The 16,645-nt window shown below is 41.6% G+C and overlaps 1 protein-coding gene across 2 annotated transcripts in view; it reads left to right on the forward strand.

Annotated features, from left to right (window-relative positions):
* Nucleotides 1–237: 237 nt before the first annotated feature.
* Nucleotides 238–16,645, forward strand: part of PRSS12 (serine protease 12) — a 69,127-nt gene continuing 52,719 nt past the window's right edge. For both annotated transcript variants that reach the window (XM_030863975.3, XM_060298998.2), the window contains exons 1-2: nt 238–1,301; nt 14,694–14,832. In XM_030863975.3, the coding sequence (XP_030719835.2) occupies nt 842–1,301; nt 14,694–14,832 (599 nt within the window). In that variant the 5' untranslated portion in view covers nt 238–841. The remainder of the gene's footprint in view (nt 1,302–14,693; nt 14,833–16,645) is intronic.

A 16,645-nucleotide genomic window follows, 5' to 3' on the forward strand; every position in this document is an offset into this window, starting at 1 on the left:
TTTACTGGAGCCTAATAAGTGTTGGCCACGGTGTTAAGCACTGGGATATAAAGCGGAACGGAACGTGGTCTTGTCCTTGAGGAGCTCACAGTTCAGGAAAATGGCTTCAGCATTCCAAGTAGGCTTTGATAACTTTCTCCCCGGGGCTTATCAAGGGAGAGTTGCAGGTAAACCCATCCACACTTTTAACGATTTCAGAATAGAGGAAAAGAGGCGCGGCAAGGGGGTGGAGGAGAGATGGCTGCAGGGGCTGGTGGCAGGCTTGGCAGCCGCCAGACGCGGGGCTCTGGTGGTGTCGCCTGCTGGCAAGGAGCGGGCAAGACCGTCCCCCTCGTTGGCACCCTCGGGCTTGGCTCGGGCACACTGAGGCCGCAGCGGTGCCAGCAGCTGGTCCGGCCCGGCCGGGCGGTCTGACAGCCGGGAGCCAGGCAGGAGCCGCGCGGAGGTCCGGCTCCGGGGCGAGACTGCGCGCCCCGTGCCGGCAGCCAGGGGACAGAGTTCCCGGGCCCGTGTCACTACAGGCTACCTGGGGCTCCGGCCCCGCCCCTGTCCGCCGGGTCCGCGTCTTCTCTTGGCAGGTCCTCTCCACCAGCCAGGGCTCCGCGGAACACAGGATTTCCCCGCCCGCGATCGCTCCCGAGGCGCAGGAGCAGAGGCACGGCCTGGGATCCGCGGCGGGAGGCGAGGTGGGGAGGGGAAGGCGGACCGCGCGCGGGGGACGGGAGGGGGCTGGAGTAGGGGATTCCAGGGACGCGCAGCCCCGCCCTCGCCCCCTCCTCTCCTACCCTTCAGAACCCGCGGAGCAGGGGGAGTATGGAGCAAACGCCGCTGCTCTGGCACCATGACGCTCGCCCGCTTCGCGGTGGCTCTGATTTTCGGGGCGCTCCCCGGAGTGGTCAGCTTTGATCCGGTCCTCAGTTATCCTCTGGGTCCCCAGTACCCTTACTACCTTCCTACCCAGCAGCGTCCACAGAGGACGCCTCTGCCGCGCGTCCCGCGCCCCCCGGCGGCGCTCCGGACCCCGCGCCTGCAGGCCCTCCACGCCCGGCACACGCCCGGGCCGCGCGCCGGGGACTGCCCCGCCGGCGAGCCCTGGGTCAACGTGACGGACTTCGGCGCCTCTTGTCTGCGCTGGGCAGAGGTGCCACCGTTCCTCGAGCGGTCGCCCCCGGCGGGCTGGGCTCAACTGCGAGGGCAGAGCCACAACTTTTGCCGGAGCCCCGACGGCACGGGCAGACCCTGGTGCTTCTATGGGAACGCCCACGGCAAGGTGGACTGGGGCTACTGCGACTGCAGACACGGTGAGTGGCCTCGGGGCAGCGGCGGCGACTTGGACTGGCGGGGAGCCACCCTAGCTAGGAGAGGGCATTAGGTGTTCCTTGAAGAGAGAGAGTGAGAGGGGGTGCGATTGAGGGTTTGCCTCTCAGTGTGATGGTGGGCTGCCCCTGAGTTACCATCCAAGTACCTTGGTACCTTGACTTTGAATTAGCAAGGCGGGCTTCGTGTGTGAAGGTTATTTGGGGTGATAGTTTCTCTGGAAGGTGCTGCGCTCTGGGTTCCTGGATAAGGTCTTGTCTCTGCCGTGTGTGTGTGTGTGTGTGTGTGTGTGTGTGTGTGTGTGTGGCCGCGCGCATATGTTGGGAGGATGTGTGTTTTCTGGATCATCTTGCCTTCAGAATGTTACCATATTTACGTAGAAGAGGCAAAGCAGAGGAGGCGATAGTTTCTAATTACTTGTTTTGGAAAGGGAAATATTAAATCTAATATGACAATCAATAACTTTCCCCCCCACACACCCGATTTGGGAAAACGTGGTAAAATTTCTGCCTTACTCCCACCATTGACATATATTTGAAAAAGTTTGGCAAAATTTCCCGGCCAAAATACAACTTGTCAAAATGATGTTCATGTTCTGGGGCACAGTGTGATAAATATCATCAGTGAGTGAAGAAAAAAGAAAGGGAAAAGAGATCGGAATAGTAACTATCTTAGGGAAGAAGCAACTTGATATATAGTCAAGTGCGGTTTTCAAAAGTGCCAGTATTCAGCTGTATATATTGTTTGTGGAAAATCGGGATCAATTGGTAAAGAGATAAAGTTGGTAAGACATTTTGGTTTTGTGGTAATAAAAGCATCACATTAATAGATTTAATGTAAGTGAATAATCGGCCTTTAAACAGTGCTTTGTTTTGAGTTGGTGTTTTGTTTAACATTAGGGCTTTTTTTTTCTCTAATAGTTGTGGGGAAAAAACCTTACATGTCCTTCAGAGTTTGGATTTTCTTTAAAAATTCTTTTTTTTTTTGGCAGCTCTCCATCCAAGCTGTGGGGCAGCTGTTTCACTAATTGTGATTCAGAGATATGTTGTACTTTGTACCTTTTGGAGGTAATTTGGAGGTTAACTTTCACAGGGCCATTCTTTCCCTTCAGAAATTTTTATTTATCTGTGCCTTCAATTGCATTAGTGCTTTGCGTTAAAGGAAAGTGATAGGAAGGTTAAGATCAATTATCCTTTATCCTAGAGAATGAAGTCATCGCTATACTTGTGTTTCACAGACAGAATGCCAATGTGGCTGTAAAAATTTTGAGGTGATATCAAGCAGAGAGCCCTAGCATTGTTTCACTATTTATTGTGAGGGATTATTTGTAGTAAAATCTCATGTTTAGCAAAAACTGACAGTTTTTTCATCTTTCTATTATTATATTTCATATTTCCTATTGTATATACATAGACATAAATAAGTGTATTTCAGAGTTAAAACACTAGATCTATTGTGCTTTCTGACACATAATTCTTTTCACTTTATATTCCAAATGAGGAGAATAGCTTGTTCATTGATTCTCCCCACCCTCTTGTGTTGAAAAGAAATTTAAACCTAACAGCAACACACTCTTTGTGATTCCTTTGTGTTCATAGTCAATTCTCACTAGACAGAACTCTGAACACTGCGTAATAGTGTGTGTACTTCCTGGAGTAAAGTGGTTGAACACAAGAGAAACAAAAGAAAACACCCAAGTTGGGAGATAAATTCTCTCCCTGCCTCACACCCCCACAAAAAAAAAGAAAAAGAAGAAGAAAAAAAAACCAGGACAGCAATCTGCTGGCTATGTAATAATTTAATTACTCTCACAGGCTTAGTCTTGCTAACCCATTCTGTCATTTACTCCTCACATTCTGATTGGATGTAACTCATACCTTCAAAATGACTGGCATATTCTGAACCTATGACTTTTTTCGTTCCACATTTCAGTTAAGAGTGTGAACAAAGCTGTCATGGAGTGGTGAAAAGAATATGGAATTGTGCTTTAGAAAACACTGGTGTCCGCTTTGGCTCTGCCAGTAGCTATGCAGTGTTGAGTAAGACTCAACCCCCAGAGCTTTAGTTTCCTTATCCGGAGGAAGGCAGCTTAGAAACAGATTTATTCAAAGGACTTTCCCAGCACTGAGTATGTACCAAAACACCCCGGCCTGATAATAACAGGTAGGATTTATTGAGTATTCACTCTTTGTTGGATGCTGAGCTAAGCATTTTATATATTAGTTTTCTCATTTAATTCTTTTTTTTAAAAAAAACCTATTTATTTATTTGGCTGCGCCGAGTCTTGGTTGTGGCACACGGGATCTTCGTTGTGGCATGCGGGATCTTTTTTTTTTTTTTTTAGTTGTGGTATGTGGGCTTCTTAGTTGTAGCATGCACGTGGTTTCTAGTTCCCCGACCAGGGATCGAACCCGGGCCCCCTGCATTGGGAGCGCAGAGTCTTACCCACTGGACCACCAGGGAAGTCCTTCATTTAAATCTTATAGCAGCATTATAAGATAGTGCACATTTCACTCCACAGCTCATTTTATTCTTTAATTATATAAACATGTAGAAATATCTGTACTGTCTAATGATCCTATTCTTGTAGTTTAAAGACTAGTTTAAAAAGAAAGAGAAAGGAAATTATGTTTGGTCCAATGTACATGATTTCCAGTCTCTTCTGACTTGAGAATATCCAGGGTTTTCTTTTTCTTTTCTTTCTTTTTTTTAACCAAAAAAAAAGAAGGAAAGAAAATTAATAGAAGGAAAGAAAATTAATTGTAACGAAATCCCTCCTTTAAAAAATAAACTGGGGCTTCCCTGGTGGCGCAGTGGTTGGGAGTCCGCCTGCCGATGCAGGGGACACGGGTTCGTGCCCCGGTCCTGGAGGGTCCTGCATGCCGCGGAGCGGCTGGGCCCGTGAGCCATGGCCTCTGGGCCTGCGCGTCCGGAGCCTGTGCTCCGCAACGGGAGAGGCTGCAGCAGTGAGAGGCCCGCGTACCGCAAACAAAAACAAAAACAAAAAAAAACCTGGAGGCTAGAGTCATGTACCTGTTTGCATCAAGAGTAATGAGGAAGTTGGTGCCCCTGAGGTGGAGAGTTGGTTGAAACCAAGTTGAAGGGGTGGCAGGGGGTTATCAGGTGAGCCAGGGCAGGGCGTGGACACTCCAGTGGCTCAAATATCTGAGAACAAGAAAGATGATGCCTGGGCCCTGGTTGTGTGAAACTTGCAAATTAGTAATAAAGAATCATTTGGGGGATTCACCCTGAATCAGCCCTGGGGGTTAGTTCTTACTATGGGCATTAGAATCACGTGGGGGCTTATTCAAATGCAGATACCTGGGCTCTAGCCTTCAGAGACCCTGATTAAGTCAGCTAAGGAATTCGGCTCAGGAATGTGCATTTCTAATGAGCAGTCAAGGTGATTTGGAGGCTGAAGACCCTTTGTCACAGTCAGGGAAAACCGTGGGAGGGCATCGGAACCCACCTAAGCTGTGTAGCCATGGGTGATCATGTCAGCGGAGTCTACCATTCTGTGACTTAATCCCACTAGATTTAGGATCAAGCATAAGGCAGGCCTACGGTAACTTTTTGTGTGGTTTTAGAAAATGGTTTTGTTTGACCAGTGTGGGATAATAACAACTTAGTTCACCAGAGTATGATTATTGACTGAATGTGAGCCAGATTATTTTCACATTTCTATAGGAAGAATCAACAGGCAACTGATTCCCCCCAACAGTACCTTGCAATAATTTGGAGCTTCCTGACTGGAAAGAGGGATCCTTTTTCCAGTCTCCAGTTGGTGTGGCCAGTGGGGCAACTTGCTTGCACTGTGCTAGGAGCTCCTCTTTGTTACAAGCAGCCAAGTGGAACTCAACCATAGGTGACCGATGACTGATGGGTAAAATAGGTATAATAAACGATAATGCTCTAATGATTGAGATTTGGAAACAGGAGGGAAGGGGCAGGGCGCAACCTTTAAAAGAATGACGTAGCCACAGGACATGACAAAAACTGGGTAGACCCACTAGGTCCAAGATGGCGGAAGATTTGACTTCCAGTGGACCTCGAGCCTCATTATATGCTCACTGTAATATATTAGCATGCTAAATGACACACCCACCCATGCCTCGGCAGTTCTGAGGCTGATCCAAGATCAAAAAGTGGGCAATGGCCCAATTCCTGGAAATCCCATCCTCCCACTCATTAGCCTATGAAATTACCCAGCCCATAAAAACTCACCACGCCATATGTCAGGGCTTCTCACCTTCTGAGATGGCCCACACTCTATCTGTGGAATGTGTTTCTCTCTAAATAAATCCACTTCTTATCTATTACTTTGTCTCTCACTGAATTCTTTCTGCACTAGACGTCAAGAACCTGAGCTGTGTGATATCAGTTAAAAGACCATGGGTTCAAGTCCCAGTCTGGGTTTCGGCCGGGTTTGAGTCCCAGCACGTGGGTTCAAGTCCCAATCTGTGTTGAATGGTTTCAATTTTACCAGAAAGAGTGATTCATAGATCTGACTTTTTGTCATGTCATGCAGATTATTTCACCCAAATCTCCTGATTCAGATAGAGATAGCGGACTTGTGGGATGTTACAGGCTGTACTCTTTGAAGTCCATCTGGTGTTTGAAGTGAAGGTTAATTTAAAAAGTTGGTTGAAAGCAGTCTTTCAACCAACTTTAAAAAAAGTTTTAAAAAGTTTTTAAACTTTTTTAATGCTGCATCTTGATTCTATGTAGCAGGCGCTGAAAAACATTTATTAGCAATAACAGATTTGATACATTTCCTGGCTGGATTGAGCTCACTCTGCTTTTCAGGCTAAGGGAGATATAAAATACTTTGATTTGGGGCATTATCAGACTTTTTACCAGTGTGAATTTTTTTTTTTAAGAAGAAAATTAGATATCCACTTACTACTGCCTTTTATGAGTGATTATCCTGGACTCACAAATACTCTCTCTGCATATATATGCAGTCCTTGGGGTGTGTGTGTGTGTGTGTGAAGTTAACTTTTGCAAAAGTAATTTGGTTTATAACTGTGAAGGCAAACCTAAATATCAAACAATAAGGTATTACTCAGCGATCTCTTTATTCGATGGATACTCTGCAGCTCCTAAAGTGATAATCACAAAGATTGTCTATTAAAAATGGAAAAATGTTCACAATAATGTTAAGTGGAAAATATGGATACAAAATTTATATACATTATGACTAACTGAAAACAAGGATGGCTGTGAAAAGTTTGGAAGAGGAAATAGGTGATAATTACGAACTTGGGTATGAGTGTGGCTTGGATCAGTTAAGGTGGTTTTGGTGGCAAAGAATAGAAAACCCAATTCAAAATGACTGAAGAAATAAGATTTGTTGTTCATATTACAAGAAGTCAGGCTCCAACATGGTACAGCTCTATTTCTCTGCTACTCTTGATTCCTTTATTTTCAAAGTGTGGCTTTTATCCTTAGGCTAATGGTTATTCCAGATTTCATATCGAGATAGAACAACTTGAAGAAGAAAGATAGAGCCCCCTCTTCATGTATGTCCCATTGAAAAGGCAAGGAGACCTTCCCAGAATTCCGCCCCCCCCCCCAGACTTCCTCCTGTATTTCATTGGCCAGACCTTCCTGGCACTATCTGGGAAGGAAAATGCAATTACCATGCTTGCCTAGATTAGTCAGAATTGACCTCTGAACACATGGGGACAATACTGGCAGGGAGAAGCAGGTAGTTATTGAGGAGAACCAACAGTCTGCCACGAAGTGTGGTTGAGGTTTGTCCTTGTTGGTCTGCACCCCTCAGGCCTGCAAGCCCTGTACTTGCCCAGCCTCCTGACTGAAGAAAGAGCCCAGAGTCAGCGACAGAGACATCAGTGGTTTAATGGATGGGGAATCTTACATCTCTGAAGTAAGGTCCTGGAGCAACATCCCACCATGTGCAGCAGGGGGTGGGCAGGACATGGCAGCAGTCTTTGCTACAGGTGTGTGTGTGTGTACGTGTGTGTGTTGTGTATGTGTGTGTGTGTATAGGGGGCTGGGGGGTGGGAGGAGTAGGGGTGAGGGTGGGGGATGAGGGGGTAGAGAGGGAGGTTACCAGTTACAGAGGGAATTGACATCAGGTTGACTCATTGGTTACCAGGGAAACCAGCAGGGGAGCACGCCCCTCACCACCCCTTTGATAAGCTAAAACAGTCTCTAGCTGGAGCTGAGGCAAGTGTGTAGGCGTTTACTGTTAGGCTCTACGATTAAGAGGGAAGGTCAGTCACGTGAGTAGGGTGTAGGTGAAGCAGGGACTGGTTGAGCAGGGGATGTACAGAGAGCAGGAGAGCTGCCGTCTTGGGTGGCCTGACCATACAGTCCTTATACAGGTATCCCCCACTTTGTGAAAGTTTGCTTTATGTCACTTCACTTTTACAGAAGACCTACATTAGTACCTGTTTCTGCTAGAAAAGAAATCCAAAGAGAATTTTTGCTCTTATGAAAGAGCAAAAGGTGAAAGGTGAAAATTGAAAAGAGCGTTCAGTGTTTGTTTTGCAGTGAGCCATTATAGAGGCAGCGCACACCCAGAGCAGTGAGAGTGGCGCCCCTAAGCTCCTTCTCCAGGAACTACGCTCAGTATCTCAGCATCAGGCTGCTGTCAGGCTTTGAGCTGTGTCTGTGAGCATCTGTGCTTTTTCTCAATTTATTTTGTTCATCTCTTAGCAAGATATGTCCTAAGGTTAGTTGCTTCTTGGCTTTATGCCATTTTGACTTACAAAAGGTTTCATAGGAAAATTCTACTTTTGGATAGCGGGGGAAAACCTGCATTGGGGAAACAATGCAATTAGAAAATAGTTATAAGTAATGTAAAAAATTACACCGTGAAATGCTTCACGCATTTTTTTTTGCCGTATGTAGATGAATAACATTTAGACATTGATTTAATTGATAGAGCATATTTACTTGTTTTAAGATGCTATTTGCAGCTCTAGCAATTTATGTCTGAAATGAATAATTCCATTGTTAAGAATATGGATGTTGGTTCAGTTGTTAGGTAATTTAACATTACCTAATTAATTTAATTCTAATTTTTAAACTTTTTCCCCCTTGAATTAACCTGTAAAGAAGGAAGTCCTCTGAAGCCTGTCCCTTTAGTCTGCATAGCAGACGAGAGTTTAGTTGTGCACTATATGAACAATTGTTGTAGACTGCCTTCTACATGGTTGACACGCTGTTGCTAGAAAATCAGGAAATGTTGATTTTTGCCTCCTTTGCATCTAACTTTTCCAGAGCAGTCACCTCCTCTCCCCTCTTCTTCCTCTTCCTGAAAATTAGCACAACAATATTAATAAAAATTTTATTGTTTGCAAAACACTAAAGTAATGAGATTTGCCTGCGAGAAGCCATGTATGCACATTCAGCTTCATGCTTTTTATAAGGATCACCAGAGAGACACAAAGACTGAGAAATGCTGATTCTTGTAGAAAGGCAAGAGTGGATTTCATTAAACATTTACTGAGTTCACACTAGGGGTGGAATTTACAAAGATGAATAAGAAATCACCTGTGTCCTCTAGTTGAGGACGGCCACTCTCTGGTTGAGATGTCAGGAGAGTACTAAGCATTTTTATTACCTTTCCTGTGATATGTACTTTGGGAGACAGCTACGATTCCTATTAAGTGTAGTTTAATTTCATCATTCAGAGTTGTACAATAAAATGGTAATACCCATACCATGTGTTTATGTGTGGATAGTTCAGAGACAAACAATTTGTGGAATTTCCTGCTCCAGTTATTTAAATGCATGTATTGTTAGTGTACCGTAACTTAACCTTGCATAGAGTCTTCTTTTACATAATATTATATAACATTTTAAACCCACAAGTAATCGATAAGATTTATAAATTTCTAATAAGCCCACTGTAAATGGGTAGAATTGCTTACAGAGGATATGCTCTCATTTTGAACCAGACCAGTTCCTATTTTTTCTCAGTACTAAAGGTATCTACATGAATAATAAATGAACAATTAATATGAATTATAGATGTGAACTAATGGAGGCAAATATAGTTCAGTTGGGTAATAGTTCAGGGGAATGCTTTGTACGTTAAAAGATGATTTGATTTCATTTTGACATGGTATGATTTGAATAAAATCTATTTCGCAATGCTAACCTGGTTTCAGTTATGGGTAAATGTAATCATAGACAAAACAGAATACCTCAGTACCATCAAATAAAGTGTAGGAAAAAAACCCATCAAAATTAACATAACCCCCCCCCCCACTGTACTTCAAAAATTCAGCTAACTGCTGCCCAATTCAGTTGTTTTTAGGGAGTGTGATTTTTTTTCTGTATTTTATAATTAAGATAGGAAATGATCATTTAGTATATTTTTCCAGTGTTGCCTTTGGTATAAGACAAAAGATTATGTTTCATTGTCAAATATGTGTACTAAATTGTCCAACATGTAATGGGCTTTTTTCTATTCTTTTAAATAGTTCATAAACTGAAATTTCTGCATCATTTTCAGCTTCAAGTATACTTTTTGTCAAGGATCTAAACAATAGCTTGATGTCACCAGCATGGATTCTTTCTGATTCCACCAGAAAAATAGAAATGACTAAAATTAATTACTTTGTGCCTCTCTGAAGTTCAGTAATAGATGAGAATTTCATAGGATCTGTGTGATAACATTAATTTTCTTTTACTCATTTATCAAACTGTGATTTTAAAAGATTTTAAAAATATTTGTTATTAATTCTATTCAGAAAACACTACTGGGATGGATCTTTTTGTTTTTGCTGTTTTTCTTTGTCTTCAAGTGAGTGTTATTCTATAAATATATTTTAAGGAGTTAACTAAATAGGCATGTCTTTTCATTTGGTTTATTTTGGAATGAGCTGGATTTAGAGAGCAAAGATAGCTGACCTATTTGGTTCCTTTCCTAATATTTCTTTTAGGCCTCCTTGAAGTATGGAGTATGAGAAGGGAGGTTTTGCCAGCTGTCCAAGGAGGGGTAATACTATAATGGCTCTATTAGTTTGCTAGGGCTGCCGTAATGAGTACCACAAACTGAGTGGCTTAAACAAAGAAACTTATTATTTCACAGTTCTGGAGACTAGAAGTCCAAGGTCAGTGTCAGCAGAGCCATGCTTCCTCTCAAGGCACTAGAGAAGGATCTGTTCCAGGGCTGTCTCCTAGCTTCTGATAGCTCCTTGGCTTGTGGAAGTTAGCTGCAATCTTCAGGTGGCCTTCTCCCTATATGTGTCTCTGTCCAGATTTCTACTTTTTATGAGAATATAGTCATGTTGGATTAGAGCCCTCCCTAATGATCTCATCTTATCTTGATCATCTGCAAAGACCCTATTTCCAAGTAAATTCACGGGTATTCATAGGCACTGGAAGTCGGTACTTCCACATCTTTTGGGGGAATAGTATTCAGCCCATCACAATAGCCTTAAAAACTATAAAACCAATGAGACTTGTGAAGACAATTTTAATCTAGTTAGCTGTCCTTCTCTAGAAGAGAGAGGCTGATAACATGGTTAAAGAGAGCCCCTCGGGAATGTCTCTTTGTTTTAGGAATTCCTGTTTTTTAGCAAAGTTGTCCACAAAGCAAATTTCTGTACAAAAATCTTTTATGTTCCTTTTCCTTTATAAAACTGGAGATACATTTACATAGAAGAAAAATAATAGTAAACTAAAATGACAGTAAGCTCAACATTTTTGGCAGGGAATTAAGGTAGTAGAATTCTTACCATTGTTGTGCACTGGCACATTTTGCCTTTAGGTAGCTGTAATAGCAGCAGACTGGTACAGCTGACTGGGTTTTGTTGTTGTCGTTGTTGCTTTTTGCAACAATTCATTTCATGAACTCCGGGGCTCCTCTCCATGGCGTGCCATCATGCATAGCTTCACGGTTCCAGACTTTCTTCTGTTACTGGTTTAGCCTATAAATTTGCAATGCTTATTACAGTTGACTTAAAACCTCTGTTTGAGACTTCAACTTTTAAATTATTGTTATTACCACATTTTAAAAATAGGAATATTTAGAATAGAATATTTTCCATCAAATTGGCACATGAGAGACTTTAAGACTGTGCAGCCCTGGATTCACGGGGATGTGGCCCAGAGGCATTAGCAGAGACTATGAGGGACATCGCAAAGTCCTGGGCTGGAGTAGGAGAGTGTGAGCGAAGGAGGACGGGCCGATCAATTTTTGATAATAAGAGACTGTGACAGTGGAGCAATATCGCCAAAGAATTGGTCTAGAATTTATCTGAAGAACTTTATTATTAGTAAGGTAGCAATAGAAATGAGTTTACCAGGCTATGAGCTTTGTGGATTGCTTTATTGTTTCATCCTCTCTCTCTCTCTCTCTCTGTTTTTCTTTTTTTTTCCATTGAGCTAAGGGTATTTCCTCTTGTAATTTGTGCACCTATAAATTTGTGCAAATATATAGTTCTCCTACAGATTTGTACAGCCGATGGGACAAATCAGCCTCCACTGGAGTATCAGCCTCAAGTGTAGATCACCAGAAAGCCACTTCTCTCCTGTTTTGCAGTGTAGAGAAACTCTTCAGGCTGTCTTATGCTTCTGCCTGGCTAGTTTATCCCCATGTAATGTTTGGTAGATTAGTTGTAATACTTCAAATAGAATGGTGAAAACCAACATGTCAGAATGCATAAACTGGTAGCTGAAGTACTGAAAGGTGCTTATTGCATCACAGGGTCTTTTCTCAGATTGAGAGACAAGGGGACCATAGCAAGGGTGGGAATCTAGGAGGTCATGGCTCTGCAACTGCTCAGTTGATTGGGTCCATAGCTTACACATCCATAAATAAAGGGAAATGAATTACAGTTCAACCATCTCAAGCATTCTAAGAGAGTCAATGAAGCAAGAACAGAGTAAAACCAAAACCAAACAAAAACTACTGCCTGTTTTAAATGTGCATAGTGTGAATTGTGTGTTCATGCTTTTATTATTTTAGGCATATTATTAAGCTGATTTTTTTAAAAAAATCTCTTTCAAAAAATTATTAGAAGAATTGTGAACTTCACAGAATTACATACCAGTAAGAAATATTCACTTTGAGTTCAAGGTAGATGATTACTCAGAATATTTTGGAAATTTTTATGGCCTTAAGGAAAGGATAGACTGTGTGGAGGGGTGCTGCTAGGAAGGTGTGTGCCTTGGGGATGTTGGTGTTGGGAATGGATTCTGATAAAGAATTAATTAGTCATTGACATGCAAATTGCTTTTCCAGAATTGCAAATATTTGTCTTCATTAGTTAAAGGAAAATTGGATGAGCACTCCACCTTTCTTGCCATATAGCAGATGCAGCTAAATGAATCCAGGCTTTCACAGCATGTTGGGAGCATCTGAGAAATGATGGTGGAACTGATAGTTGACCTGGAAATTATTTCCAGTGTTATCATTTTCACTATAATGATTTTATGGTAACAATTATACTTTATGCAGAGTCTTTGCCTTCTCATTTGTAGACGCCTTAATCATTTAAATGATACGCAAGCATCATTTCTTCTTGATAGTTTTTTAGTGATTTAGGCAATATTTTACATTTTATTATGATTACTTAACATGCATAAGTAGAGTTCCAGTTTGTTTTCATTACTAGAAATTTCTTCCACGGCTTTCACGTGAATAATTTGGTGGTGGTGGTGGAGGAATTAATAAACAGATAATAGGTTAAATATCATTTCAAATAAACATTTGTTTCAGGTGAACAAATGAATTCTTTGAAATAAACTGCTGGCATTTGTACTGTGCATAATATTATATGGGTCTCTATAGAAGACATTTTGTGATTAAAAAAAATCATTAAATTTCGTTAAACTCTTCAGACATATTTCTTTAAAAATATTCTGCAGTTCACAGTTTTCACCGAGCTAGACAGGGCTTCCTCTTGCTTGGTCGAATTAAAGAAGTTTAGAATATATGAATGATTTTTAGATTATCTGCCATATGAACAACCCACACCCATGTTCTCTCCTGAATAATCAGGATTTGGCAGTGCTGTGTTTGCCTCCATTTATTATTGCCTTTTGTTTGACGCTTCTCTTTGACAATTTTGATACAAAATTGACACTTTGTCATGAGAAATAGGATATGTTTCTCTTAAATAGTTACATTTTTTAAGGATGATTATGTGGAAAGTAATAATGGTAGATGACTAGGCTCGTGCAAATGAAATGTATGGATGATTTGTGAATGTAATGTTTTTGGAAAATCATTATAAAACCATCCATAATGACTTTGAAATATGCAAAACATGCCAGAAAATTTTGGTCGAATTTAATTTCTTAATTTCTTTACCTATGAAAAAAGTCCATCCTAAGCGACTTTTCACAGAATTTTATGAAATTTTTAAGTTGTCTGAGTTTGATTCTGTCTCTGCAAGTGTCCCAATTGCTGCCCGTCAGTCAGTACCCACTCTGAAAACCAATGACAATGAGAAGAGAAATGTAGGCCTTTGATCCACACTTCTTTAAGAAACATGAAATATATTTGATGTATGATATTATGTTACTTTCAGATGTACTTACTGCATAGTGATTGGATATTTGCATACGTTATGAAATGATCACCACGATAAGTCTAGTAACCACTTTGATCCACACTTAAGGGATAAGACTTAAAATATTATTTTCCCCAGGGGTGCTTGAATTTAAATTTTGACTCTTTTAAGACTGAAAAGAATGACTCAAATCGTGGACTGTGGAGCAGCTGAGTGGGATGGTATGTAAGGGGAAGTGAAGTTCCAGGGCCATTCAGTTACACCCAACTACTCTACTTAGTGGCAGTTTCCCTAAGACTAACTTTAGGCAATGTTTTCAACACTTAACACCTTTCTGAACTTATAGACATAATCTTTAGACTTGTCACGACTAGTGCTGGAGGCTAAAAGGGGAAAAGCGTTTTATTCTTCTTTAGTGGAAGAACAAATCAGATAGAAGGAAGATATAACAGCCAATAAGAGGTAATTTATAAACAGAACATTGAATTTAGTTTCTCTTTTATTTTTAATCTGTGACCTCATGTGACGATGGAAAGTGATCCATAAATGATAAGAACTTAATATGTGATGTGATCTAATACTTGGGATGCAATTATCAGCCATTAGTCATAGTCTTCCAATTTTTCCCTTTGAAAATCATAACTGGACTTTGTCTAGATAAAAGAAAGTATCATTAGCATTGACATCAGGATGTTAATTACCAAAACCAAAAAAAAGAACCTGCTAAATCCTCATTTAAAGAAAGAAACACATGCTGTGAACAGTGAGAGACTGGATCTCTCACCACTTCAGTGGAAAAATCATGTTATCAGTATGTTCAGTATGTTCAAATGATTATTTGCTATTAAAGGATTTTGGGATTCTTTTCCACTTTAGGGTCAGTCCGACTTCATGGTGGCAAAAACGAGTTTGAAGGCACAGTGGAAGTATATGCAAATGGAGTTTGGGGCACAGTCTGTAGCAGCCACTGGGATGACTCTGATGCGTCGGTTGTTTGTCACCAGCTGCAGCTGGGGTGAGTTCGCCCATCATTGACCAAATCTGTCTGATGATATCTGAGAGGAATACTGGGCACCCATCGTTACTGTGGAGAGGTTACATCTTCCTTCCTCATTCTCACTTTCCTCACTCTCATTTTTCTCAGAAGAGATGTAAAGAAAGGGCCCCAAATGGAAGGAGTGAGTTCTTTTACACACAAATGCGCTTCACTTGTTACTAGCCCTACTGACTAGGAAATGGGCAAATGCTAAGTGGTCCAAAGTTTAAAGCAGCTTTTGGTCTTTGACTTTAACAAAATAATTGTTCAGTGCTAGGAAGCAAGGAATTTGGTCCTAGGAGTTTTACTTTCTCAGCAGCCTGTGCAGCCTGAGGTTGCTGTCATTTGCTTTTAACTTTCTACCTTGAGCCACCCACAAATTCCATTTGTGTGTATGTGAAGGAGGTGAGGTTCACTCGTGCTTTCATCCCATGCTGGGTAAGGGGTGATATCCTGGGACATAGGTTTCTGTGCCAAGGAGGTCTTGTAATAGATGGCAGCTTCGCTCAGCTCCGGCAGCATCCACTGTCCTCTGAGAAGCTGCGGGCCCTTCCACGACTGTAGGCGCACTTAAAATAGATTGGTGTATGCTGACGCCCACTAGGCCCTGCACCTTTATGCCTCGTTTCAAGGGGTTTCCCAGGGGCAGAAGGTTACATTTTGGAACAAACGTTTTTTGGTTTTGTTGTTATTCTTATTGTTCTGTTTTTGTGTCTCATTTATTTTTTCTAAGATACATGCCCTATATTTTTCTTGGTCTTTATCACCAGAGATCTTTAGAAAGCATGGAAAAGATCTTGTTATGAAGCTTAAAAGAACTGAAAGAAAAGTTTTCAATTTGCAAATATTTTGGATTAATAATCAGTGAGTGGTAATATCTAATGTGATGACACAAATGAAAAGGTTAGTCAACTCCAGTCAAATCAGTAAGAATTAAATTAATTATTTATTTTTGGCTGCGTTGGGTCTTCGTTGCTGCACGCGGGCTTTTCTCTAGTTGCAGCAAATGGGGGCTACTCTTAGTTGCGGTGCACAGGCTTCTCATTGTGGTGGCTTCTCTTGTTGTAGAGCATGGGCTCTAGGCATGCGGGATTCGGTAGTTGTGGCACACGGGCTCAGTAGTTGTGACTCGTGGACTCTAGAGCGCAGGCTCAGTAGTTGTGGCGCACGGGCTTATTTGCTTTGCGGCATGTGGGATCTTCCCGGACCAGGGCTCGAACCCATGTCCCCTGCATTGGCAGGCGGATTCTTAACCACTACGCCATTAGGGAAGTCCCAGTAAGAATTTTAATTTTCCAGCTAAATGTCTTCCCACTAGGAAGGTGGGGAATGAGCATTTAGTAAAGGCAAACCTTGAGGGTTTAAGTTTTGTTCAGACTTGTGATGCTATTAGCGTAACAAATAGGGTTAACGTACTTAATTAGTTAACTAATCTTAAAAAATTATTGTTGGAATAAATCGGGATAAAAGAAGGAAGAAGGGGAGAGACTACAAAGTGTTAATGGTGTTTAGGATGTTAATTACTGATTTTATCAATGAGTATTTTGTCTGGCAAACAGTCACTGGCGGTGGGCAAGTCATGAAGAATGTTGACTTGCTGCTTTTTCTTTTGAGGGCCTGGAGATGTAACAAATTTATAGGCTGGTGTCAGTATCTTCCTTTATGTACATTTCTACCTGTGCTTTTATTACCCCTGAAAATCAGGGAAGAATAAAATTTTCTATGAGATTCTGACATAAAACAACAAAAGGTACAAATGGACTTATTTACAATACAAACAAATAGAGTTACA

Source organism: Globicephala melas, chromosome 5 (genome assembly GCF_963455315.2).
Source record: "Globicephala melas chromosome 5, mGloMel1.2, whole genome shotgun sequence".
NCBI lineage: Eukaryota > Metazoa > Chordata > Mammalia > Artiodactyla > Delphinidae > Globicephala > Globicephala melas.